The sequence below is a fragment of the Mucor mucedo genome, assembly GCF_025094135.1.
Source record: "Mucor mucedo strain NRRL 3635 chromosome Unknown EV154scaffold_24, whole genome shotgun sequence".
NCBI classification, from domain to species: domain Eukaryota; kingdom Fungi; phylum Mucoromycota; class Mucoromycetes; order Mucorales; family Mucoraceae; genus Mucor; species Mucor mucedo.
This window is the reverse complement of record NW_026252308.1, coordinates 158,970-183,742: the sequence shown is the minus strand read 5'-3', so window position 1 is coordinate 183,742 and position 24,773 is coordinate 158,970. Positions and strand designations below refer to the sequence as shown.

The window sequence follows — 24,773 nt, the reverse complement described above, 5'->3', positions numbered from 1 at the left end:
GTCACATTCAATTAAGCTAATAGTATGTAACGTCTCTACATAAATTATGGTTATGCAAAAGAATTCTTTACTGGTGTCACCGAATCTAATGGATATCTCATCAGAATGTTTCACCTCACCCTCTAATTTAAAAAATTTGATCATTTTGACCTCCGTGCAGGCAGCATAATTTGTGATTTACCACCATCACTGGGCTCTGTAACAAGAATTTGTTTTTTTTGGAGTCGATCTTGTTCATATTTAGGTAATATTGAAACAATCACTAAACATGTCTCAATTTAACATGTCTATTTTATCACAGAATTAAAATGTATGAAAACTCTACCGGTACCAGTAATGCAGCCATAGCCAGGTTAAATGGTGTATTACCGGTATCGACCAGTGATGATAGTATCAAGGTAGCTGGGGAGACCTTCTTCGTGAAACAAATCAAAGACATCGAGAAAAAGCAGGAGAAGGTCCTTGATGAAATTAGGCAAACTATACCTAATTTCGTCTCCCACGCCTATGCCGACTTGTCCACTGAAACTGCCCAGCTCTCCATTGGATTGTGGGAGGATTTCGTTCAACGAAAAAAGCTGCTTTTCAAAGGATGTTATATATGGAAACCTACAAGCTTTCAAGTTAACCACCAACTTGGTGTTTAAATCTTGACATATTGGTAAGTCTTTATTATTTGTTTGTTGTAATACTTAAATTCTAAATACTGTAATACGTTATAAGGTACAAAGCTTGCAGGTCAACATAACAAGGCCCTTGGAAAGTAACGAAAACTCCTGGATGACCTCTTGGACATATACAACCAGGAATTTCGTAAGTACAAAATTGTTTATTGAAAGTTTAGGCCACTGAAATCTTTATCATAAAGGAAGGTATAACTACTGCTACCTTCCTGGATGGAAGAAGCCCATTCTCGGACATCGATCTCCATCCTATGACTGAACCATGGTTGTGCGGGAGGAACGATAACGAGAAAATTAAGCTCCTAAAGGTAAATAAACTTACAAGTTCTCTATATGTTTGAAATTTAATTCATCTCACATTAAAACAGCGTGAAGCGCAGGACCTACTCTCCAATATTGAGGTGAAGATCAAGGAACTGACAAGGGCAAAGCTTTGAGCAGCTGAAGATTCGGAGATAACGTAAAAACTTTATTGGAAAGACAGCTGAAACAGGGCAATAAATGGAGAAGTCACTCAATGCGATACTTAATGCTGATTGGAGTCAGCCCTCCTATCAATTTTGCTTCTGAACCCCAGTCTGACACCGCCAGCCTCCTTGATCCTATCGTTGCTTGTGAAGATGAAGATGTTGACGATGAAGAAGATGTGGCACTGGTGTTTAAAGTGAATAAGGTGAAGAGAAGGACGAATATGATGGAGAAGAAGACGCGGAAGAGGATGAAAGGAGAGATGAAAATGAAAACGAATAATAAAAAAAAATATTTAAATAATATACGTTTAAGCTTAAAAATTATGGTTTGTTTTCTTCATGGATCAATAAACGCCCATATTTTCAGACGTGCTCATGAAGGACCTCACGATAAGAGGCTGATTTATTGAATGCGGCCGGAAATTGATTTTTTAACCAGAAATTTAGTTTTTAAAGAAAAAGGCAAGCGTCCGATATTGTCTGAATTTAAAGTATGAATGCTATAAACACCCAATGTAGTACAAGCGACGATACAGCATAACGCATAATTAAAACCTTAGCATTATTTTAAAGTGTGCACATTACATAACATTATTTTGCTATAACAGCCGTGCCTAAGGTAACTTTAACGATTTTACCTTTATCATCCATAGAAGAGCTCATCATAGCATATAAAAATTGACACCGAATGACAGTTTTTTTTAAGAAGGGATTTTTTAATTGTTTTCAAATTTTTTTAAGTTCTTATTGTTATTTTCTTCCTGAGGTCAAGTCGGTAAAAGCCGAGTTGATACAGTTTTTGATTTCCTTGTAACTTACAATGAGGCAGGATTGCTCGTCTCTGGACATCAGCATGATTTTTTCATCGATACCTGCGTCCAGCTAATGATAAAAGAAAATTTATTAGAGAATTTGTTACCATTCATGGGCGTATCGGATGTTTACCTTATTTAGACATGTCAATACATGAACCATATCAACGACAGGATGGCCATTTTCATCCACTTGGTGAAATACATAATCACGAAAGAGTTTGATTAAATAGCGATCACCAGTTTCTGACCAACTAAGGTCCATATCGAATTCAGGTCTTTCATTGATGAATCCCATTTTACTCATAAGTCGCACAAGTCTACCATTTTCTAATTCTTTACCTAATTCTGCTTCTAATTCATCATTATATCTAAACCATAGAAGAAATAAAACAAAGTTAATCTATGCCAAGGGCACATTCATACAAACAGGGCTTACGATTGACTGCAGTTAATTTCATGAAGAATATGGGGACCAATCATAAGGATTACTTCATCTATATTCTTTGAAGGTAAGGGTTTACCAAGTAAATATAATATCAATTTTTTTAAATCCATTGAATAGTGTCTAGTAATATAATCAAATGACTGAGAGAGGTCTTGAAACGATTGTACTGAATTGCATGCCAGTGCAATAATAAGTTTACCGAACGCCAAAAGATCCTCTTGTTGATGTCTAGCTACGTTTAATCCTCCATCGTACTGTAAAACATCCAAGATACTGGCTCCATTCATTCTTAGTCTAGTAATATTTTACATATACGGTTAACATACTGCTTTCTCCTATGTCTTATTATGAAGCCAACGTACCTATTTTTTCCCGTTACTAAAATCTTACCGGGATCGATATTTCTAGCTGCTAATCCAGAACCATGGATCGCTTTTAACGCAGATGATATCTGCGTGATGTAACTCCATAATGTACTTTCAGGGATTAAACGTGTCGATGATCCATTGTACAAGGCTGCCTGTCCTTGCTGATTTTCAAAATATGTCGAAAATAGTGTAGTCGAACAAGGGTGATAGTCAAACACAAATATCAGTGCTTTAAAACAAACATTTAACTTTCCATCTTCAACTTTAACAATTTTACTAACAAAAAACTTACATGAATCACCGAATGCTCTTGTGGTAAATGCTTCACGGATAGATACAATATTACAGTGTCGTAATCTTCGCCAGGTTTCGATGGCTGACATGGCCGATTCGTTTACTAAGCGGTATCCCTCAATTCTGACAAGTGCATACGTACGACCATCCACACTACAGGTTGCTTTATATACGCTGGAAGGGTGTCCATAATAATGATGGTTCGATTTACCCTCTTGTTGAGAATCCAAAGGATAAAGCGAATGGTAAACGTGTACTTCAGAAGGTAAACCCAACTCACGAGCTTATGAAAAAAAATTAAAACCCTTCATTTGTGCAAGTACACAATGTTGCTAGTTAATTTACCTGGAGTGGTCATCAACTGCGCCTCGTTTCGCTCAGTCAATTGCTCTCGTAAATTCTCAGGTATAAAGAATGATTGTATAGTTCTCTGATTCGGCAAAAGGTTAGCAACATGTGGTGAAGGGCCAGAGTACAAATGATGTTGAAGCTTAAAAGTAGAAAAAGGGGTAAGTTATGATTATATTAAAAAAAAGGGTCTTTTTCAGTTCTTACGGGTTGTCTGGGATACACTGATTGTTGGTTCATGTAATAGTACGGATCTAATTGAGCAGGAGGCATACCATGCCCAGACATAATTTGTGAAGGTGATTGAGGCTGTTGTGTTTGTTTAGGTGTCTAAATTGAGGTTAAAACGAATTTTTGTTTTGTGTGTGTGTGTTTAAGCTTTACATCATTGGATACTCCAAACTGAGAAAAATTGTTCGTCATGGATGCAAGATTGGATGCTTCTGCCTGATAATTACTAATGAAAGATCGTTACTTTTTGAAACTCATAGTTTCTCTATAAAGTTCTTACTTGTTGGAATCTAATGTAAAGTCTATAGAATTCGTTTCTATTGGTAACAAATCAATATAAGTATAATAAAAGGATTTTTTCTATACCTTTACTAGGTGTTGCAGCATTCGAGTCTATTTTGAACATGTTAGAAGTGTTGGTTTTTTAGGAAATGTATGCGGTCTTACCCATTGAAAATCGGGGGACAAACTCGGGTGCATTGACACTATCTGCAGATACTGAGGAAACTGCTTGAAATATAGGTGATTGGGCTCGTAGTTTATTATTGCTATTTTAAAACGTCAATAGGCTGTACATTCTTTATCTATTCAATTTTTTGTTTACTTTTCTGGACTTGCTTGGGGAGAAGTGGGTTTGTTCTATTTAAAGTGGGTTAGCAAAAAAAAAGTGTAATCTAGGACAAGGAAGGAATAAAAAAAAAGTACCGTATCATGATTAAATTCACAACCTTTTCCTTCGTATTTACAATAGCCGTGAATGATAACATTCCGGCAAAGTCTTTTGCCATTGAGGCTTCCTATAGACGAATGAGGTTAATGAACGACTATGAGCAGATTGTTTTAGACAAACCTTTTAAGGGAGGTTTTAATACAACTTTTGTTGTCTTTTGTTCAACAGGTTCTCCATCAGAAGCAGGAGCTACAATGGGAATAACAGAAGGGGATTGTGGAGGAATGACTATTTGTCCACCGAGTGATTTTTGCATTTATTAATAATTATCTAGTTGGCATATAAAAAATAAAGGAAGAAAAAAAAAAAAAAAAAAAAAAAGAAGACCAATGAAGACTGCTTATAGAATCAGAGAATCATCTGATTTGATTGGATACCGATTCGGTGACGTTTTTAGCAGAGTGGAGTCGGACTTTTCATGATTTTTTTTTGTTTATTGTTTGGGCTGGGAAAGCAGCTCGAACAGCTACTCCTTCAAGAATAACCATTTTTTTTTTGTTTTTTTTTTGTCATTGTTGATTGGAATAGATGGGCAATAGCATAGGAATGCCCAATGAAAATGGAAGTTTGTCATCTACGAAAAGTTTGCGTAAAAAGGCATCTTCTTCAACGTTGTCGAGTTTAAAACTCTATCGCCAAGCTAATCGTTCAGAAACTTCATTATCTTCCAAAATGTCAAGATCTAGCAACTTCGAAAAGATACTTGATATTAGCAAGCCGACTAAATTCGAGCATGGTATTCATGTAGAGTACAATAGAGACAGTGGAAAATACATGGTAAAGAAAAATAAAATGTATCTAGAAGAAGAAAAAAAAATTTATCCTAAAAATAGGGTTTACCCGATGTATGGCAATCGAATTTACCAAGTGACGATGTTATGGATACGCACTATGTTACTCCCCATCTTGTGCCTTCACCCGTCAAACCAGAACGTAATTGTGTATAAACAAGTAACCCCTTTAAGCAAGGAGACTGAAAATACCCCTTTTATTTTTAATAGGTGATCCAAGTACATTACAAAAGACACCGACATTGATAGGAAAACCGTATAATGTGCAACACAACATACATGTTCAAGTGGGAAAATACGGATATAAGGGTTTACCGATCAAATGGCAAAAGATATTATTGGCATCGGGTGTACCTGAAGAAGTCGTAAAGAATAATCCTGCTACTGTTAAAAAATTATTGCATAATATCCGAATGCCAGATTCACTACAATCAAATAATATTAAATCACCTCTTTCATCTCCTACAAGATGTTCAACTACTTCTTCAATATCATTTGAACAAGAAGAGTTGCCAATAGGCTATGCTCCTCCATCTCGTGCAAGATCATCCAAACTTTTACACCTTTCCCTATTAAAATCATCTACAGATATACCAACACTTACAGAAAATACCGATGATGTTCCTGTCCCTCTTGTCGAATCCCATTTAGCTCTGAATTCTGATTTCATCGGTAAATTCCCATTTTTTATGTCTATATAAATTCATTGAACCAAATCTATTTAGATGACATTGCCGATTCTGCTGATCCAAACACAATTTATACCGACTTTATACTAATTGCAGAAGGTGAAGCAGGCCCAATGTATGCTGCTAAACACATCACTACAAAACGTATTGTCGCCATCAAAAAGATTCCCCACACAGCAAAAGAAAAACTTTGTAAAATTAGAAACGAATTAACCACAATGAAGATGAGTAGACATCCCAATGTGGTAGAATTCATTGCTTGTTATACCACAGACAAAGACATTTGGGTCGTCATGGAATGTATGGACGTCTCTTTAGCTGATATTATTTCTGTCGATCCTGAAGCTGGCCCTCGGATGCGCGAAGATCAAATAGGAAGAGTTGCTCGTGATATATTAAGAGCCTTGTGTAGAATTCATCGTCTAAATAGAATTCATCGTGATATTAGAAGTGATAACATCTTGTTGAACATGCGAGGAGAGATAAAGCTTGGTAGGTCTACACAGTCTATTCGCATATTTGTTTTCAATTTTATTCATATTTCTACTTAGCCGACTTTGGTCATTGTGCTCAATTATCAAAAAGTCAACCTGAAAGAAATTCCATTGTTGGTACACCTTATTGGATGGCTCCTGAAGTCATAAAAGGTTTAAAGTACAGCTCCAAAGTTGATATTTGGAGTTTGGGTGTAGTCTTATTGGAAATGGCCGAAGGAGATCCACCCTATGTCGAATATCCACCTTTAAGAGCACTTTTCCTGATTGTTTCCAACGGATTACCTGCTCTTAAGGAACCGGACCGTTGGTCAGAACAGTTTAAGGATTTCCTTTCACTTTGTACGACCACCGATCCAAATGATAGGCCAGACGCTGAAACCTTGTTAAAACATCCATTCCTTCGTTCAGTCGGTACAACAGAAGATACCATCGAGTTAATCGAAGACACCAGGCGATTGGAACTACTTCAGCAGCAGGAACAAGAAACAGAAGAGTTAGCTATTGGATCATAAATTTATCGTTTATAACCATTTTGTATATAAAAAACTAAATCATAATACACTTTTTCCGGTATAATTCGCTGGTTAAAGAACTAAAATACCGCTACCCCCAGAATTAAAATGTCGTTTGCCAAGTCATTGGGAAAATAAAATAAAAATGTCGATTGAGAAGGTGTGAACTACACAGAGATTTGCTTTGAAAAAAAAAATCTGATTTGGACAATCAAGATTATCTTGGAGTATTTAAGCTCTTTGCTAAACATATAATTTTTTACCGTCATGACACATATCGCTTTTTTTTTTTTTTTTTTTTTTTTTTCACAATCGGTATACCTAAGCTACTACTGAAATGTTGGTAAGCAATTATCATGTTCAGAGTTGCTTGTTTATAAATCTGGGGCTCCTTTTAGATGTTTCTAATATAGGCAAAGACTTCATTATGGATGATTAAATAAGCAATTATACCATCCTGCCATAAACCAGCTCTTGTTTATCAATATGTACAGAAGTTTGACGATAGAAAATTCGCCTAGTTCAGAATAGCTGTATGATACAAATACCAGCGACGATATGGAGCTTGATGAACAAGAACGTCACATAACAGATTACATGGATTGACAAATTAAAAATCTGGATAATAACAAAGAAGGCCTTTTGACTGCACCGACTAAAGATTGGGAGAGCTTCATTACCGAATAAAATTTCTTTTATGCATTTGTTTGACATTTAATTTAAATGATTTATCTATACCATATATAAAAATAAAGCTGGAACTGCAAGGTGGGTATTAAGTCCAAACAAATAGTGTCTTTCTCTTGTTATTCCTATTCCTATTCACATTCTCTGTTCTAGCTGAAAATGCCTTTGTATTACTCAGTAATATCTATTTTATCCGGAACTTTTGGTCTTTAAGCTATATCCTAAACTGTAGACTTAAAAATAAAGAATACTATTTTTAATTGCTAAGCAGTGTTTCATTGGAATCAGGCATTATGCTCCTTTTCAACGATATTTTATTCTCTCGTCGAGCGACTGATACTTGGTAAGGACACCCTACCCAAAATTAGCGGTAAAGTATAATGGAAAAAATGTAACACTTAAACTTGATAATCATCTTTTTTTTATTTTAGGGTGATGGGAAATTTATACACAAAGAGAGGGAGGAGATGGAAGGGGGGGGGGATATTTTTTCTTAATTGCTCACTTCAACACCACGCAAACTAGCGGTAGCTAAGCATTGATTAACAACTTCTAATAAATGATTGTTTTCCAAAGCAGCTGCTACTCTTTCCTTGTCATTCAACTGTTTATTAACAGCTCCTTCAGATTGATGAGTGCCCTTACGAACACGAATATCAACCTTTGCATTTTGCATTAGTCATAGAATCATTGTCACTATTTTATATTTTATCTTTACCTTAAATCGATCAGGTAAACTACGTAACAAACGAACTCGAATACATAAACCAATTAAAGTTGCCATCGAACAATGAGGAATAGTAGGTGTAAATTCAATCAAGATCTTGTTGATTTCATTGTCGACTACAATATGATCAAATTGAGTCACATTAAGTTGTTCAAGAGTCAAAGGATGTTCAGGGTCAGAAATGGACCGGATCAGGTCAAACACTTCTTGTGAATCAATAGCATCCTCTACATCATCGTCAAACTCGGCTTCTGTTTCTTTACGTACAAAAGTCTTTGTATTGTAAATAGTAGGATTAGCGTTAATAAGATTTTGTGACATTTTAGATATGAGAAAGAAATAAAGAAAAAAAATAACGAAATCAAGATGCCTTTTGCCCTCATTTGTCATAACTCAAACACCGTCACGAACCAACCAAAAAGTCGGTTACATGCAGGAGTTTTAAATTGTTGAGAATGTCTTTATTCAAGTATTCGCATATGAAACATTTAAAAGTGGCTGCTCATTTTTTGAAACGATAGTTTTCACTTTTTATTTGTACGAGTTCGTCCCGCAACGGCTAGATTTTGCATGTGCAATGAAATGCTGCAATCAAAGGAACAGCTCATTAAAATCAGACAAAAAAATTAAATTCTATATAAATTTTCGAAGGACAACAGGTATTTCTTCCTGCTGGCTATATTCACGAAAACTGTACCTTAGCTCATACACTTCTTTCATTAGAGAGAAGAAAGAATTATAAGCATAGCTCTTTAAGAGATAAAAAGACAGTAACGTTATAGCCCTACTTCTTCAAATTTAGTTATGCTACTGTTCAGCGTGTCGTAAGAAAACTTTTGGGTTTTCTTGCCTCACGTAAAGACCGGGATTATGAATTGCCGCCAATTTCACAGATTGAACCTATCATGAACCCTTAAGCCAATAGGAGTTTTTTTAATCCTTTTATACCACACGAGAAGTAACAAAGGTAATCTTATTCGGCTCTTCAATAGTGTGAGAGCTTTTCAATATTTTATTTCTCTCTCTCTTTTCTTTTTCGACAAAATGCCTTCCGAAAGTTATTTCATTGGAATTGATGTTGGAACAGGGTAAGCCGAATGAGCTATAAGTTACAAACTTCTTCTTAACACTGAAAGTTAGTTCCACCCGTGCAGCAATTATTGATGTCCAAGGTAAACTTATAAGCCTAGACGTTCAGCCTATAACAACTTTCAACCCCAAACACAATATCTATGAACAATCCACCAGCAATATTTGGTCCAGTATCATCACTTGCGTCCACAATATCTTGAAGCAAGCTAATTTAAAGCCTGAACAAATTAAGGGTATCGGTTTTGACGCCACATGTTCTCTGGTCGTATTGGACAAGCAAGGTTGTCCTCAGTCTGTAGATGAGCAATCCAACTATCAAGATAATAACCTTAACGTGATCTTGTGGGCAGATCATCGCGCTATTGAACAGGCAAATCGTATCAATGCCACACACCATGATGTTCTCCGGTATGTTGGTAATACCATCAGCCCTGAAATGGAGATTCCAAAAACATTATGGCTTAAGGAAAACTTGCCTAGTGAGAAATGGGATGGCATAGGACAGTTGATGGATTTACCGGATTTCTTGACTTACAGAGCTACTGGATCAACAGGCCGATCAACTTGCTCTTTGACTTGCAAATGCTCTTATTTGCCCAGACTAGTAGGTGAAGGTTGGGAGCCTAGTTATTTTAAAGCTATCGGATTGGAATGCTTAGTTCAAGAGAATTTTGCAAGATTGGGTGGAAATGATGTTGATGGGGATAATACAAAAAAAGTGTTAGAGGCGGGCGATCCTGTAGGATCTGGATTGACGGAAGCTGCTGCTAAAGAGCTTGGTTTATTACCTGGTACACCTGTTGGATCCGCTATCATTGATGCTTATGCCGGGGCAGTCGCTACTTTAGGTGCCAGCCCCTCTGAGAAAGAAAGAAGCGAAATGTTAAATTCATTAGATCAGAGTTTAAAAACAAATGGGCCTAGTCGTTTAGCTATTATTTGTGGTACATCAAGCTGTCATATTGCTATGTCACCTAGCCCTATATTTGTTCCAGGCGTCTGGGGCCCTTACCGGTCAGTCATGGTGAGCGGCATGTTTTGTGCGGAAGGTGGGCAATCATCCACTGGTCAACTCATCGATTTCATTGTAAACACCCATCCAGCACTGGAGACAGCACAAACTAAATCGGCTGAAGTTGGACAAAATATTTATTCATTCTTATCTCAACATTTGGTCACGCTTCAAAAGCAACAAGGTTTGAAACACTTGGAGGAACTCACAAGACATTTGCACATCTATCCAGATTTCCATGGAAACAGATCCCCTTTGGCAGATCCCACATTACGAGGTACCATTGTCGGTGTATCGCTGGATAAAAGTGTCGATGATTTAGCGTTGCGTTACCTAGCAACCTTGCAGGCAATAGCCTGCCAGACACGTCATATAATCGAAACTTTAAATGAACAAGGCTATACAATCGATACATTGTGTATGTCCGGTGGACTTTGTAAGAGCCCTTTGTTTGTTCAGATCTTGGTAGATGTTACACAATGCAGAGTCATCATGCCAGAGTCGATTGACGGTGCTGTCGTAATAGGTGCTGCGTTTCTAGGTGCAAAAGCTTCGGGTCTTTCCTCCGACTTGTGGGAGATTATGGTAAAATTAGGAAGAGCAGGTTCAACTGTCTTACCTAATAAGGACAAGGAGATACACGAAATTAACCGTCGACGCTATAAAGTGTTCCTTGCATTACTCGAAGACCAAAAAAAGTATCGCTCAATAATGGATGAAGGTTTTTAAAGTCCATCTGAGATTTTATTTATATTTATGTTTATCTGATTTTATGTTTGGTTTGAACGATGATATCAGTCATCGTGAATAAACATAGATAGTAAAATCTAAAGAATAAGCAAGCTAGCTATAGTACCATAGAAGTCATCTTTAATACCTTCCCATGTACAAAATGATTAAAAATATGCTTAAAAAGAGATTGTAAAACATCAGATAGACATGCGGATCCAATCAGATTAAATATTTTGACACACGCAAACCGTCATTTTAACCCCGGTTTTTTTTTTTTTTTTTTTTTTTTTTTTGCTAACCGTCATTTTTTTTTGTTTAACCATTTTTGTTTGTTTCTGAATTACATGATCACTCTTTCTTATCAAAATATATTTTTATTATTTTTTCAAAAAGGAAGGACTTTCAATGAGTGAGCAAACACCGTTATTGCAAAATGCTATACATTCATCTTGCAAAGGACAATTGCAAAAGACAGCCTGCTGTTCATTCAAAGTCGATCTAGGTCAAGCTGCTGCCCCTAAGAAAAGAAGCCGTTGCAACGAGCTCCCCATAGACAGGGACGACGATTTTTGCTACCTATCAGAGCAAAAATGGAAATATAAACTGATCGCTCTTGCCTGTGCTTTATTTTTAGCTGGTAAAACCATCGCACTCTCTATCATTAGAATTTCCCTTATTAATCGATTTATTAGTTGGTAGCCATTTCGCTGCTCATACTTTAGGCGCCATGAAAAATACGATAAAAAAAGTAAAGATTTGTTGGCATTTTTTCATGTAGTTGATATAGATCAGATCTAATATTTCTATTAGGAATTCGACATTACCAATTCTCAATACGGTGTCATTCAATCCAGTGTTGCTATTGTTAATACTGTACTACCTGTCATTGGCGGAATCTTCATTGATGCTTTTGGCACAATTCCTGGTGCATTAATAACAACTTTATTAATCACATCTGGTAACATTCTTGTTGCCATATCAGCCTCATCCAAAAGCCTTTATATCATGATTTTTGGTCGTATTTTATATGGTATCGGAAGCGGTACAGTTGTTATAGTACAGGAAACCATACTAAGTCAATGGTTTAGAGGAAGGAGTCTTGCTGCTGTTATTGCGCTCATGTTGACTGTCAGTAGATTGGTAAGATGTCTGCTGTATAAAATTAAATTTCAATTTAACTAATTTGAGGTTTAGGCTTCCTTTTGTGCCCAAGCAACAGTCGTTCCTATCGCCAATTGGACTGGCTGGTATGGATACGGATTATGGGTAAGAAATTTGATATCTACTACTGAAATGACTGTTAATAGCGTTTTTGAAGTTTTCTGCCTTGTTATGCGTGTTTTCCATGGTGATCACATTGATCTATATTGCGCTTCTTAAAGCCGTGTCAAAAAATACTGTCCAATGTCGTAAACAAACCGAAGTGATCAAACGTAAAAAGTCTTTTAGTTGGCATAAGTTGATGTATCTGCCCCACTCATTTTGGCTAATCGCATCCATGGAGTTTCTACTGGGTGGTGGATGGGGTTGTTTTTTGCATATCAACAGGTAGATCTAACGGACGTGCTATAAAATATAATATTGACTATCTTACTCATCAATCTATTATTAACAGTGAATATGTCAAATTTAAATTCTCGTATAACGATTCTAAAGCTGCTGCAACTGCCAGTGTTGCCCAGATTTTACCTGTCGTCTTAATGCCATTTTTAGGCGTTTTCGTTGATCGCCATGGGAAGCGCACTTGGTTAAGTTAGTTTAGATCCATTATTGAAAGCCAAAATGATACTGACATGTTTTATGTAGTGATCGGTAGCGGGTTATCCATGCTATTTTCTATGATCCTTTTAGAATTCACACAGGTTCTTCCCATTTTTGGAATGCTTTTGTTCAGTATCAGTTTATCTCTTGGACCAGTCGCACTTGTTTCATCTGTTCCTTTAATCTTGCCACTGTCGCTTGTCGGAACTGGAATGGGGTTAATTAAATCCGGCACTAATATTGGGGCTGCTCTATTTGATATTGCTACGGGATTGTTACAGGATGCAGATCCTCATAAAGGATATGACGGCGTGATTGTTTTCTTTATAATGGTATCGTGTGTGGCCATTTTCTCTGGTGTGGTTCTCAATATACTTGACTATTCAATTTACAATGGTATACTTGATGCCGGAGGTCGCAAAAAGATTCGACCATGTGAAAGCAAGCTAAACAACCGAGTTTCTTTAAACCCGTTGAAAGCAAACTACTTTTATGGATCAATTTATTTCTTGCTGGCTTGCACCAGTTGGATCATGTTCTTTCGATTTATTATGGCTTAACATCTTATACCTTCCCAATACTGTAAATTTATACACCCCATCCCCCCCCCATTTTCTTCTTTTTAACCAAACGTTAAAAGACACCCTGTACATAACTTACCTCTTTACCCGCTACGTATATCACTGCAATAATGTACTACAATCACTAAATTTTCAAAATTAAAATGCCTATTTTTAAAAATTAACTCTTTTTTCCATAATTATTATTGAGCATTATGTGTAGGCGAACTCTAATAAGAATGAACATCCCATAATAACGATATATATGTATATATGTATATAATTTAAACAGTTGACTTTGATTAGTTGCAAGAACACAAAAAGTGATGCCCAAACCAATAGTACGAGAGATTATTTTTATTTAGCTACAGAAATGCAAATTTCAAGAATGACAACTGGAATATACTGAGCAGTAGAAAAACAACATGAATAATAAAAATTGAGCTACCTTATATGAGGTCTTACTCATCATCGATGGTAAGCCACTTCCTGTTTCTTTTTAAAAAAAGGTAGCAGTTTGTAAAAATTCGTCAATACTTTTTGACTAACTTTTGAGTTGAAGGGGAGGGGGGCTGTAAGTCTCGAACGCCAAAAAAAGAAAAACTAAATTACACGAGAGGCCGCAGGGGAAATGTCTAGAACGTATTTTTTAGAATCACGTGATGGTCTACACCTAAGTCTACAAGTCAATTGACATGCTATATCGTCTAAAGTTCATAGGATGATTGATTTCTGTTTGTCATAAAATCTGCTTCACTGTCATTACAAGCTACTACTGGAACGCATATAGACAATTACCAAGTTCTGGCTTGCTTGGGGGGTTTTGCCAATGTTTCTATTTTAAGTAAAGGCCCAAACATTATGGATGATGAAACAAGCAATTAAATCATTCTGACATAAGCTCTTGTTTATCAGCCTACAAATAAAGCTGGTTCACACACTTTATTCTTCTCCTTTTCTTTTCCCTCAACATATTTTTTCTATCGTATGTAAGTAATCGATAACGTAAAAAGGTTAGTTAGTAATGACTCTTGTTTCTTTCAAAAGACGCTAAATCGAAAAAGAAATATTGCGGCTGCGGCTAGTCTTTGCTATAGGAGGGCGACCTCCTAAGCAGGGATCATGAGTTTTTGGAATTCAATGACTGTGAATAACAGTGTTTTTACTGTGAATAACAGTTTTTTCGCTGTGAATAACAGTTTTTTCACTGTGAATGACAGTTTTTCACTGTGAATGACAGTTTTTCACTGTGAATGGTTGTGCTTATACTGGCCTGTTGGTCTTGGCCAGTATTCTTGTAAGTGGTATAAAAATATGTTTAAAAAAAATACAGAGGTCTAAAGATTTCTGGCCGCAGGTCCCGTTCGGCAGTCTAGAAAACCGACCCCGGCAAGTTTCTTTTTTTTTATATTCTTAAAGGTCCTTGTCAAAATGGACGTTCATGCTGTCTTTGGTGTTGAACCAAACCACAACTTAACAGAAGCCGAAGTGACAAAGTATGACTTGCCGGACCTTTTCATTTCTTTGAAAGCCTTTGACTGGCTGAGCGAAGAAAAAGTCGCGTCAAAGTTTGTAGCCTCCGTTTTTGGGAAGATAGACTCCAGTGCTCCTGCACTAAGCTCCATCAACCAGGCGCTTCTAAAAATAAACGCGATAGCTGATATACCTACACCAATCAGAGAGCTATCTGATTATGTAAGAAAACATTACCGTAAAAAGAAGATAATTGTACGATTCGATCATTATCTCAGTACATCAAAAAAGGCCTATCAGTTAGATAAAGCAAAGGTAAGCTATGCGTAGCAAAACTAAAACGATTTTGCTTTGTTCTCAAGTTATCCTCACACTTATATTTTTATAATAGGGAGATGCGGCTCATATTTTGCTGGAGGAAAACTACAGGATACACGGAAGCTTGGCTGGAAAGACGGTGGATGAGATTTTAGAGGTTGTAGGCGCGTCAGGCATTAACAAAAATGATGCAAATGACTCCGATGACAGTTGCACCTCTCAAAAATACCATCCGAAGAGATCAAGGAAGTACAGTGTCAGTGTTCCAAAAGATGATTACGAAGGATTGGTAATTATATTTTACTATATATTTAAAGTATTAGAAGTCGATGGTAATTTGTTTTGTTATTATTTTAAAGCCTGCCAGTGAAGGCTCTGAAATGATAGATGAGCTTAAAGAAGTTAGATGTCGTTCCATCGAATTAACAGAGACTAACGCCAATCAAGTTTCTGATCTACGGCTATTGTAATATGATGTTTAAATAATAATATAAACATACTCTAATTATTTCTTAATTATGGAATAGATCATTGGATTGCATATATCTTTTTTCAGAAGATATAAAGCAAGTACCTAGGAACAGATTGGCATAACAATTTGATCTCCAGTTTCATCGATCATAAGGATTGCTCTTTGAATCTTATCGTATACTCCTGGTGTATGAAGCTGGAAAATGTAATGTATTAAGTTGTCTTGGAACAGTATTAAACATCACCATAAAGTAACACTCTTATTCTAGTTCAAATTTAATGATAATAGTAACAAGTGGAATCCTTTATATTTGAGACCTTATCTTACCCATGTAAAAAAAACATGATTCGTGATTCAAGTACGGTGGTGATTATTTGTGTTGATTCAAGTACGGTGGTGATTCTTTGTGTTGATTCAATGCTTGGTGGTGGTGTTTCTGGGCACTTCAAGCAGCAACAATTGGCATGTTGGCTGAAGCCATTAACACAAACGACAAAGCCACTGTTGTATAAAATACGAGACAGAAAAAAGATGGACTTTATTAAAATAGGATAAAACCTGATATATATACCAGTCTCGGAACTTCAAATAAAGAAGACCCAAGTATATGTCAACTACAACAGTCCATTCGGTTTTTTCATATGCTATCAAGTTGATTTTTGGGATTGAGAACCTGCTTAAGCACCAATGGTAAAAAAACGATAAAAAAAAATGTGTATTGGGCAAACAAGGTTAGACTAAGATTTTTTGTAGGGCTAATTCAAGACTAAATCAGCAGCATGAAAACGACCAAGGAAAGTTCAACCCCGATTATATTGCATATGTCAAAGTAAGATCGATCAGGCACGATGTTACAATCGCAGAAGTAAAGCCAACAAATGCTGGTTCAGGAAGGCCCCCGTCAGACCTCGTAAAGCTCGGACAGCAGATGAAGGTCATGCTCAATAATTTGGTAATCTATCGTATCGACCCTCCTACCGTATGCGGTATTCTAGTTGAAGGTAGATAGAAAACTGTTTATCTATTAAAACTGTTATTTACTCGTTTTTTATAAATAGGAAGTCATTGCTCATTGTACAAAATGAATCGATGGGCAATCATTTCTATCCTATGCACCAGGGTCAGTAAGTTGTATGCTTGACGATTTGCAAACATAGGTTGTTGCGTTTAAATGCAAAAAAAAAACAGACGCGAAAGGGAGTAAAAAATAAGGCATCCCTCAATGAAAACTTCTGGAATTCAAAACTTCTATTATGGTATGTTATAATAAAAAAAACCAGCAAGACCGTTTAAATATAAATAAACGGTGATACAAATTGCAATAATGTTGACTCATGATTTTTTTCATCTATTTTTCAAGAAGAAGAAAATAGGACGGTTAATTTAAGCGTCAATGCGAACTCTCGCGGGAAGAGGCTTTTATTAACATATTTTATAACGAAAAATATTCCGAATTTATGGATTCATGCATTTGTGCTACCAAAAAAGATAAATGCTATAAACAAATATTGCATTTGCCCACAGCATTTTTTATTTTTACAACTAAATGGTGTTGCTCTCTTCGTTCTGACTTTGCAGTTCCATTACGGAAGTCTCTTAGATCCCGAGTATGTTCGAATGTCTCAATAATTTAAAGGTAATATTGAAGTATGCATATATATATATATATATTATATCATAAGTCTAAAAACCATATTCCGTAAAGACTATCGCTCTAGATAGAGCCAAGAAACGCGAGTCTAATGAACTTACAAGGGCAAAAGGAAAGCGTAGATTTGAAGAAGCGGTACCTATGTCCTGGGTGCACGAAGATACCTGTACATTTTCCATGGTGAAAGAATCGAACGATTAATAATGATTACGTTTCAAATTCATTACTGTGTACCTCTTGAATCTGTACAGACCATGAATCATCCTATTATTAGTCAGTGACACCAAACAGGGCTAGAATTTCTCGGCTGATCCGTCCATCTGGACGGATTTTTAGTAAGTGTTTCCCCATTTACTCAAGAAAAAAAAGATTGGGTAAATTTACCCATCTACTTGTTTGGAAGGATTTTTAGTAAGCATTCACCCATTTACCTGTTGAAACGGATTAAATGAATAATTGCAGTGGTGAATACTTTAAAATTAGCTCTCCCTTTCGGCCTTCAACCAAATAAAAAACTTCCATTTATACACATTCAATCATTAAATATGTTCATTCGTTAGAAAAATTGGTTTGCAGTTTTTAAAGTTGATTATTTAAATATATCTTGATACTTGAAGATAAATTGCTACGTATGAAGACTAAAGCTTAAATGATTCAGATAGTAAAAGATGTTTTTATCATTTGTTAATGCAAATGTTGCATGTAAGTGAGGTGACACAAAATAGCCTTTTTAAGTTTCTTCGCTAAAGTAACTCACAAAACAGTGTTTGCATACACGAAGAGATTTTTGTGTATACAACACTGAGAAGTGACTCTTGCTAAAGCAGGTTTAACGGCTGAGTTTGCATGTATTCCGATCAGTTATGCAGTAGTAAAGTTGTAAAGGAGATTTAAAGGATATTTTTTAATTGTAACGTTTTGAGCTGACTATTGATAGCTGCGAAACTTCTTTTAAAGTATCCTAATACAAATATTAATTTTATAAATAATACGATAATATGCATTTAAATACCATTGGGAGTGGTCTTCTCCTGTTTACTCGCTTTGATCTACTAGGCATAGGCTTTAACTGATATTTAAGGTGAAGGTACTATGTATTATTTTGTAACAGAAGAAGAACTGGAACCAGGTCTAAAATGTTTTTTCCTGCCCATCACTTTTTAGAGAATTATTTATACACAACAAAAATGTTGTTGGATATTTACGATTTAAAGAAAAAGGGATTGAACTAATTAAAGAAGTTTGCTCAACCCCAAATGGGCAAAAAGATATACATATTGCAAAGCCCAAACGAGAATAATTTATACATATCTGTATGAACAAAACCTCATTATTTTCCTTCATTGGTAGTAGCTCGCATGCAGATCTTGAAGCCAAAGCCACCATTCTCACGTTATCTACCAGATCCTGTATTACCTTTTGAAATAAATATAAGGCTTGTGAAAAATAAAGTTGAGGCCAAAAACTTTATTAATCACTATATCTCGGAATGATAAAACGAATGAATTAGTCTCTGGATATCCTTGAATATCATGCATATAACGATAATACGTAATTAAAAGTCGACGCTTATTTTGATTGAGAGAGTGTTTCGATAATCTTTGTTGGTCATGGTTAAGAGGGCGTAAGTTAAACGTTTTATCAACCACGGAGTTATCGTGAAATGCCTCTGTGTAGAAACAAAATTATAAATACACAAAAAAAATTTTTTTTTGATAACTACATCGATTCTCCGGTAAATCCAGATTGTTTAATTGAATGTGCGCACCAGTATATATGTGTGTGGGTGTGGGTGTGGGGGGAGGGACAGGTAATGCTTCTCTTGATGACACAAGTCTGTATCACATGTAACACCGCGAATTCACACACCTCACCAGCATAGTAATTATAGTTACTTATTTTTGCTTTAAATTACTTATAAATATCATGGCAATATATCAGTATCGTTTATGTGAATAAGGATACAGGCGTGAGCAATTGACATACGCCTCTGATTCGAAATCCCCGTTTTTTGACAAAACAGCAATTATTCCGGATAATATATTATACGTTGGAACAGCTGCACAATGTATGTAAAGGCAACCTTTTCAAGAGTATACCATATGGACCCAAATCATTTCCTTTTATTTTTTATTTTAACAAACATGGAAGCGAGGCGCTGGTAAATCTCACTTGATTTGAGACTACAAATATACCAGCCACTCCCAGAGAGCTATAGGTAGACGAAGGTGGCTTTATTTATAGCCTGTGTATCCTTTAAATGGTGACTCACTGTATGGCTATTGTTACACAAACAGACATCCTTACAGAAAGCAATGTAAGTAAGCAAAAGTCAAGGCGGGGAGATAACAATTAATTCGGTGCAAGCCTCATAAATTTATATAACACTCGTATGAACTATTTAAATAGCAGGAACTATATTCAGTACTGTCCAGGAGTTTAATCAATCAGATCAAGAGCTGGCAATTTCGCAAAAGGATAGTATTTGGTGACTTCTGTTGATTTCTGTTAACCGTCTTACTAAGCTCCCGGGTAATAGGACAGTGTCACCGTTTTTTATTCAAAAAATTTATTCGGTTAAAAGTTGCAAACCCATCAGCGTAAAGAAGATTATTGTTGTTAAAATTTGTTATATAAACAGTTAACTAGGAATGCAATTGTAAAAAGACGTCATTTGCCTGGGTTCTTTACGACTAAGTTCTGCTGTTATATTACTTAATGCAATTGTACCCGTCCCCCCCCCCCCTCTCTGGTCGTCTATCATAAGTACCCGAGAACACAGCTTTTTAATTAAGGTCATACAACTTCTTTATAATACTTGACAAACGCTTATTAATTTTCTTTTTTTTAAAAAATGATGCGTTTTTTTTTTTATTTAGTATCTAAGATCACTTGTGTCACTGGAAGTCACTTAACAATCGCATCAAGCATTATACTATTGTAAAGATAAATTAATGATTGGTAGAAAAAGTACAGCTAAAAACACGGATTGGAATATATAATTTGTGCGTCATCAGTATTGACGTTTTTTTTTTTTTCTACTACAGAATGCAAATGCTTTTTTTATACATATTTATTTTAAAGTTTCACTAATTTTAAATCCTAATAATTAATATCCGTCCATCACTCCTCCCCCAGGTAATTAAAAATAGTAAGAATTTCAATGATAGCTTCAAGATAATCTTACCTGGCCGCTGGATTGAGATTTCCGACAGAAACGCCGAATGAGGCTTGAATAAGATTAGGGGTTTAGCGCGCTTTGGTTAGAATTCCGATAGCTATCGTGTGCTTTATTTAGAAATGTTCTTTTTTGCGCCACCATCATACAAATGCGTGTTGCACAACTCAAGCAGACAATATATAAAAAGAACAGAATCATTTTTATTTTAACGATATTTTATAAACCTTTTTCCACTTAATATATATATCCTGATGGAATTCATTATCAGTACTGATACAGCTGGCGACGAAGAGTTCGAAATGGCTGCTGGAGTATGCCCAATAAAAAATATTGTGGCCGTAAATGGTGTTGATTTACAATATACTATTGCATGCGTAGATAATGCCAGTAAACTAAATCAAGTTAGGGTAGAATGTCCGTATATTGAACCAAGAATGTTTACATCTGCCATTGATAATTGCCAAACTCTCGAGACCTTTATGGTGGCCCAAGCTAGTAGCTTTCCTTTTTCCACTTCAAACCGTTGCCTTGTTCAGTGTGGTCCTTATACACCTATGATTAGTCAAGCAAATACAACAGCGAACACGGGATTTCCTCTTATCATTGGTTTTTTACTGTTTCTCGTATTTTTGTCTCTTAAAAAGTAGACACTATAATATACCAATAAAACTTAACTTCACTTTGTCTATACCTCACAAAATATATTACGATATTACACTGTTACATCTTTACATACAATTGTGTTATGTATTCCAGAAAGCAACCCTTGATAAAAATTCACAAATGCATGTTAGCATAAAAAATAATCGATATATTAGTTGTGATATTCGTCATTCACCATAAAGTTATACATAAGAGAAACATCAGAATCAAATAAGAAATAAGACTCATAAAGTGAACCGCTTTACTTAAAAACAGAAATGACTCAAAACAAGTATACATGTTATCACTTGCAAAATATTGCAGACCAAATACCTTGTGTATCTTGGTTCAGATTTTTTTTTTTTCACGAAATATACTTTTCCAAATTTGATTTAGTCTTGTGTTGACTGTGGGGAGCGATGGGGATACATCTGCATAGCCGTCCCTTTTAATTTAGAAATATTTTTACACAATTCATTTGATCTTTTATCTTAAGGTATTTGAGAATCACCACATTTACAATCATGCTATTTGCAATAGACAGTTAGAATAATTGGAGCAGATTCAATAGATTATTGTAAGTTTTTTTTTAAACTTAATGATCCATGATCAATAAATGTGGTGGTAACGCTTGGACGCAATTTAGGCAATGTCGTCGTCTAACCATAATGTTCCAAAAAAAAAAAAAAAAAAAAAAAAAAAAAAAAAATACATAAAACGAACTTACAAATCTAAAAAAAATCGATGGGATCGTGTTAGCTCATCTCTCTTATTAAATGACCTTGGCATGTATTACCTCTTGTTTACATGCTACAGATCATATAGCTAAATAGAACTAGGCACCAAAAACGTATGCTTATACGTAGATACTCTCAAACCCGACCATTTTTCATGGGTTTACAGAAAAATAAAGTTATAAACTTTTTATAAGTGACCATCGTATTAGTTCTGGTATCAAATGAATGATCGTGTATAAATACCTGTTTAGTCATTCTGCCAAATTTTTAATAATTATACCAATTGTTTTTATTGCTCTCGTTGGATATCGTTGCTTTACAAATGAAAACCGGTACGGTTTTTTTATTTCGCTTCCCGTTATACTTGCATCGCTCTTCGCATAAGATAGTATTATATGTTAAAGTTGTCAGCCCTCGCTCTTGTATTTTAAGCCCAAGAATTTTATAGGTACATTATGTGGACATCAATACACATCAATTTTTATTGATTATTACTCTCTGCTAAATAGACTTTGGTTTGACTTGGAATCTCAGTTTTTATCGGCAATGACACATTGCGGAGTTCTCGTTTACATGATATATTACTATTTTCAACCATACTCATGTTGACGCTATGCATTCTAATTACTAAACATGTATGGTTATCTGTTGTGAAAAATATACAGAAGGGCATTGAGATGAGATTCGAATGGCTGAATATCGAAGAGTAGCGCTATCTAAAATAAGAACAAGTGCAAATTTGATCTCAATTTACATGTCGCCACATTAAAAAGAAAACAGCTTCATCACTCCAGAACTTTGTGCGAAATTCATCGATGCCGGTATTGGAGGAAAGAAGCGTTCCGCATGGAAAGGCTTAAAAGACACAAGAGAAGTAATTTAGAGTTATGATACTAACCATATCGCATGAAGCGACAGCTGATTGCTCTTCTTAGTCAAGAGTTCACGACGAAAACTAAGAACGGATTTTATTAACATGAAGAGAATGCTGATAAACTTAATATTGCTTAAAATTGAGCATGCTTGAAGATCAGAACAAATTTGGATCAGAGGAAAGCGAAAACTACTGTGTTCTTTTTAGCTCTCTGCATTGAGCAACTGCGGATTTCTAGAATCTCTTTTTTTTTTGTTTTGTTTATAATTTTTCCAAATTAACAAGGAAAGGTCGATGGTGTAACGTTTATACTGAATTGCCTTTGTTATTTTTAGAATCATTAGTCCTGTCACTGCATGTGGGACCCAATCAAATCCACAACGCCGAATATTTGTTTATCGCACAAATCTAGGGTCATTTTCTGACAATCGAGTCAAAGCAAAACACTTATATTAAACCAAATAATCGTAATGTAAATTTGCTGCAAAATAAAATAAAATAAGAAACATTATGCATACGGGTTCCATACAGTAAACTAGCATGATGTGGGTGCATGGCATCATACGACACAATACATGAATTGACTCAATCATGTATTTGTGACCTTAAAATAAAGCTAGTGAAATTACATTCAAATAATGTTTGTTGTGAAACAACATCGTGTGAGATGGCAACTTTCTGGTTCATACAGATTTTTATGTCCGGTACATTTGTTACACAAACGGAGATCCCAATCCATCAAACGACATCACATGTTGGACGTGCAACATAGCTATGTGTTATTTTATGCTCCCGAATCACTTCTACCTCCTCTCATGAACATGTTTTGTGGTTGCTCTCAGTTGAGTTCCCTTTATTTTAATAATAAACACTGTCAGTTTGTGAAATAATTTAAATTCTGTGCAAAAAAAAAAAAAAAAAAAATTACCCATGGCAGCCAACATACGGCCAATGTTACTAGGCGAAATTGTACAGAGTCCGAAACGATTAATTTTCCACGGTTCCGATTAACTCGCATCACTCCAGGATTACTTCCATCATGCTACCTTGTGAACAGAAAAGGCTTAGTTTTCACTACATAATTGCTCATATTTTAAAGTACTCTTTATAGGATAGTGGTATACAGGTTTTTGATACCTTTCGAAGTATAATGTTCCTGTAAAAATAGGAGTAATAGCGTCGATATGTTCATTACTCGTTCTCCCCTTTACATACTTTCTGTTTCAACCTGAATGCGAGGACTGCAATTGAAATAAGTTTGCCATTTTTGGTATAACCATGTTACGACCAAGGTATGCGAGGTTCAAAAACTCATATAGGTTTGTATATGGTCTCTTATAATAAACTCGTGTGATATTCTAAAATAAGATAAGTTGGCATTTCTTGTTAATTTATTTTCTTCAAGCTCAACATTATTGATCCAAAAAATCGTTCTTATCCTGCCTAGATGTCTCCTTTTCTCCTTCTTTCGTAACTTGAATTTCCGTTGCGTTTTAGTCTGTTTCTTAAAGCGGCTTCTTTCCTGTTGCATAATCCCTCTGAAATTGTCCTTCAAAATTTCTGGTACATTTTCCAATACATCGAAGTATATGATAAGCCCACGCAATATATAATATTTCACATAAACACTGAGAGCCCATTTCATATATTTCATCCATGGTGGTACCTTGCAATATAACGTTCACTACATATTATCCGGAGCTAACTTGTATCTCTGTGTGAGATTATTGAATTGTAATAGATCATTTTTTCCCAAGTATGAAAGATGTCCCATTTTTTGATTGATGCTGCTAATTGACAATGCAACATCCTTCAAAAAGCATAGCAACCATCTTCATTATCATTGCCGCCATCATACTCATCTTTATTTTTGTCATCACCATCATTATCGTCATGACCATCTTCTATATCTAGATGGTAGATTTATCTGGACGATGTTCCACTTTATTTTGCTGGTCGTTGGATATATCAATTATTCCTT

At 35.5% G+C, this 24,773-nt stretch overlaps 9 protein-coding genes across 9 annotated transcripts; 7 read left to right on the top strand and 2 right to left on the bottom strand.

Moving 5' to 3' along the window:
• Positions 1-308: 308 nt before the first annotated feature.
• On the top strand, positions 309-1,532 carry EV154DRAFT_479278 (uncharacterized protein; the record flags this gene model as incomplete). Its single annotated transcript, XM_051598245.1, has 5 exons — positions 309-623; positions 724-813; positions 845-991; positions 1,168-1,356; positions 1,467-1,532. 5 exons carry the CDS (start codon positions 309-311, stop codon positions 1,530-1,532), a joined length of 807 nt encoding a protein of 268 aa, XP_051459942.1.
• Positions 1,533-1,848: 316 nt separating this feature from the next.
• On the bottom strand, positions 1,849-4,672 carry EV154DRAFT_501475 (uncharacterized protein). Its single transcript, XM_051600695.1, has 14 exons — positions 4,505-4,672; positions 4,360-4,451; positions 4,259-4,293; positions 4,102-4,202; positions 4,021-4,047; positions 3,935-3,971; positions 3,808-3,880; positions 3,631-3,753; positions 3,421-3,565; positions 3,074-3,358; positions 2,776-3,010; positions 2,405-2,707; positions 2,099-2,336; positions 1,849-2,035 (listed from the first exon to the last, which is right to left on the bottom strand). The coding sequence occupies exons 1-14, from the start codon at positions 4,638-4,640 to the stop codon at positions 1,904-1,906; spliced, it is 1,962 nt and encodes a 653-aa protein (XP_051459941.1). The 5' UTR covers positions 4,641-4,672; the 3' UTR covers positions 1,849-1,903.
• A 164-nt stretch (positions 4,673-4,836) lies between these two features.
• Positions 4,837-7,170, top strand: EV154DRAFT_501468 (kinase-like domain-containing protein). Its single transcript, XM_051600694.1, has 5 exons — positions 4,837-5,161; positions 5,218-5,317; positions 5,386-5,847; positions 5,901-6,356; positions 6,416-7,170. The coding sequence occupies exons 1-5, from the start codon at positions 4,913-4,915 to the stop codon at positions 6,871-6,873; spliced, it is 1,725 nt and encodes a 574-aa protein (XP_051459940.1). The 5' UTR covers positions 4,837-4,912; the 3' UTR covers positions 6,874-7,170.
• Positions 7,171-7,964: 794 nt separating this feature from the next.
• On the bottom strand, positions 7,965-8,620 carry EV154DRAFT_549852 (uncharacterized protein). The gene is made up of 2 exons (XM_051604894.1): positions 8,279-8,620; positions 7,965-8,221 (listed from the first exon to the last, which is right to left on the bottom strand). Exons 1-2 carry the CDS (start codon positions 8,606-8,608, stop codon positions 8,054-8,056), a joined length of 498 nt encoding a protein of 165 aa, XP_051459939.1. The 5' UTR covers positions 8,609-8,620; the 3' UTR covers positions 7,965-8,053.
• Positions 8,621-9,239: 619 nt separating this feature from the next.
• EV154DRAFT_501465 (uncharacterized protein) lies at positions 9,240-11,383 on the top strand. The gene is made up of 2 exons (XM_051600693.1): positions 9,240-9,375; positions 9,428-11,383. The coding sequence occupies exons 1-2, from the start codon at positions 9,332-9,334 to the stop codon at positions 11,118-11,120; spliced, it is 1,737 nt and encodes a 578-aa protein (XP_051459938.1). The 5' UTR covers positions 9,240-9,331; the 3' UTR covers positions 11,121-11,383.
• A 53-nt stretch (positions 11,384-11,436) lies between these two features.
• Positions 11,437-13,629, top strand: EV154DRAFT_501462 (major facilitator superfamily domain-containing protein). The gene is made up of 7 exons (XM_051600692.1): positions 11,437-11,760; positions 11,816-11,871; positions 11,934-12,263; positions 12,318-12,389; positions 12,442-12,671; positions 12,739-12,875; positions 12,930-13,629. Exons 1-7 carry the CDS (start codon positions 11,529-11,531, stop codon positions 13,442-13,444), a joined length of 1,572 nt encoding a protein of 523 aa, XP_051459937.1. The 5' UTR covers positions 11,437-11,528; the 3' UTR covers positions 13,445-13,629.
• A 1,246-nt stretch (positions 13,630-14,875) lies between these two features.
• EV154DRAFT_479272 (uncharacterized protein) lies at positions 14,876-15,829 on the top strand (the record flags this gene model as incomplete). Its single annotated transcript, XM_051598244.1, has 4 exons — positions 14,876-15,232; positions 15,309-15,524; positions 15,595-15,701; positions 15,763-15,829. 4 exons carry the CDS (start codon positions 14,876-14,878, stop codon positions 15,827-15,829), a joined length of 747 nt encoding a protein of 248 aa, XP_051459936.1.
• Positions 15,830-16,314: 485 nt separating this feature from the next.
• EV154DRAFT_479271 (uncharacterized protein) lies at positions 16,315-17,559 on the top strand (the record flags this gene model as incomplete). Its single annotated transcript, XM_051598243.1, has 5 exons — positions 16,315-16,397; positions 16,461-16,708; positions 16,766-16,831; positions 17,232-17,314; positions 17,413-17,559. 5 exons carry the CDS (start codon positions 16,315-16,317, stop codon positions 17,557-17,559), a joined length of 627 nt encoding a protein of 208 aa, XP_051459935.1.
• A 3,079-nt stretch (positions 17,560-20,638) lies between these two features.
• EV154DRAFT_549849 (uncharacterized protein) lies at positions 20,639-21,214 on the top strand. The gene has a single exon (XM_051604893.1). It carries the CDS (start codon positions 20,791-20,793, stop codon positions 21,184-21,186), a length of 396 nt encoding a protein of 131 aa, XP_051459934.1. The 5' UTR covers positions 20,639-20,790; the 3' UTR covers positions 21,187-21,214.
• The last annotated feature ends 3,559 nt before the right edge of the window (positions 21,215-24,773 follow it).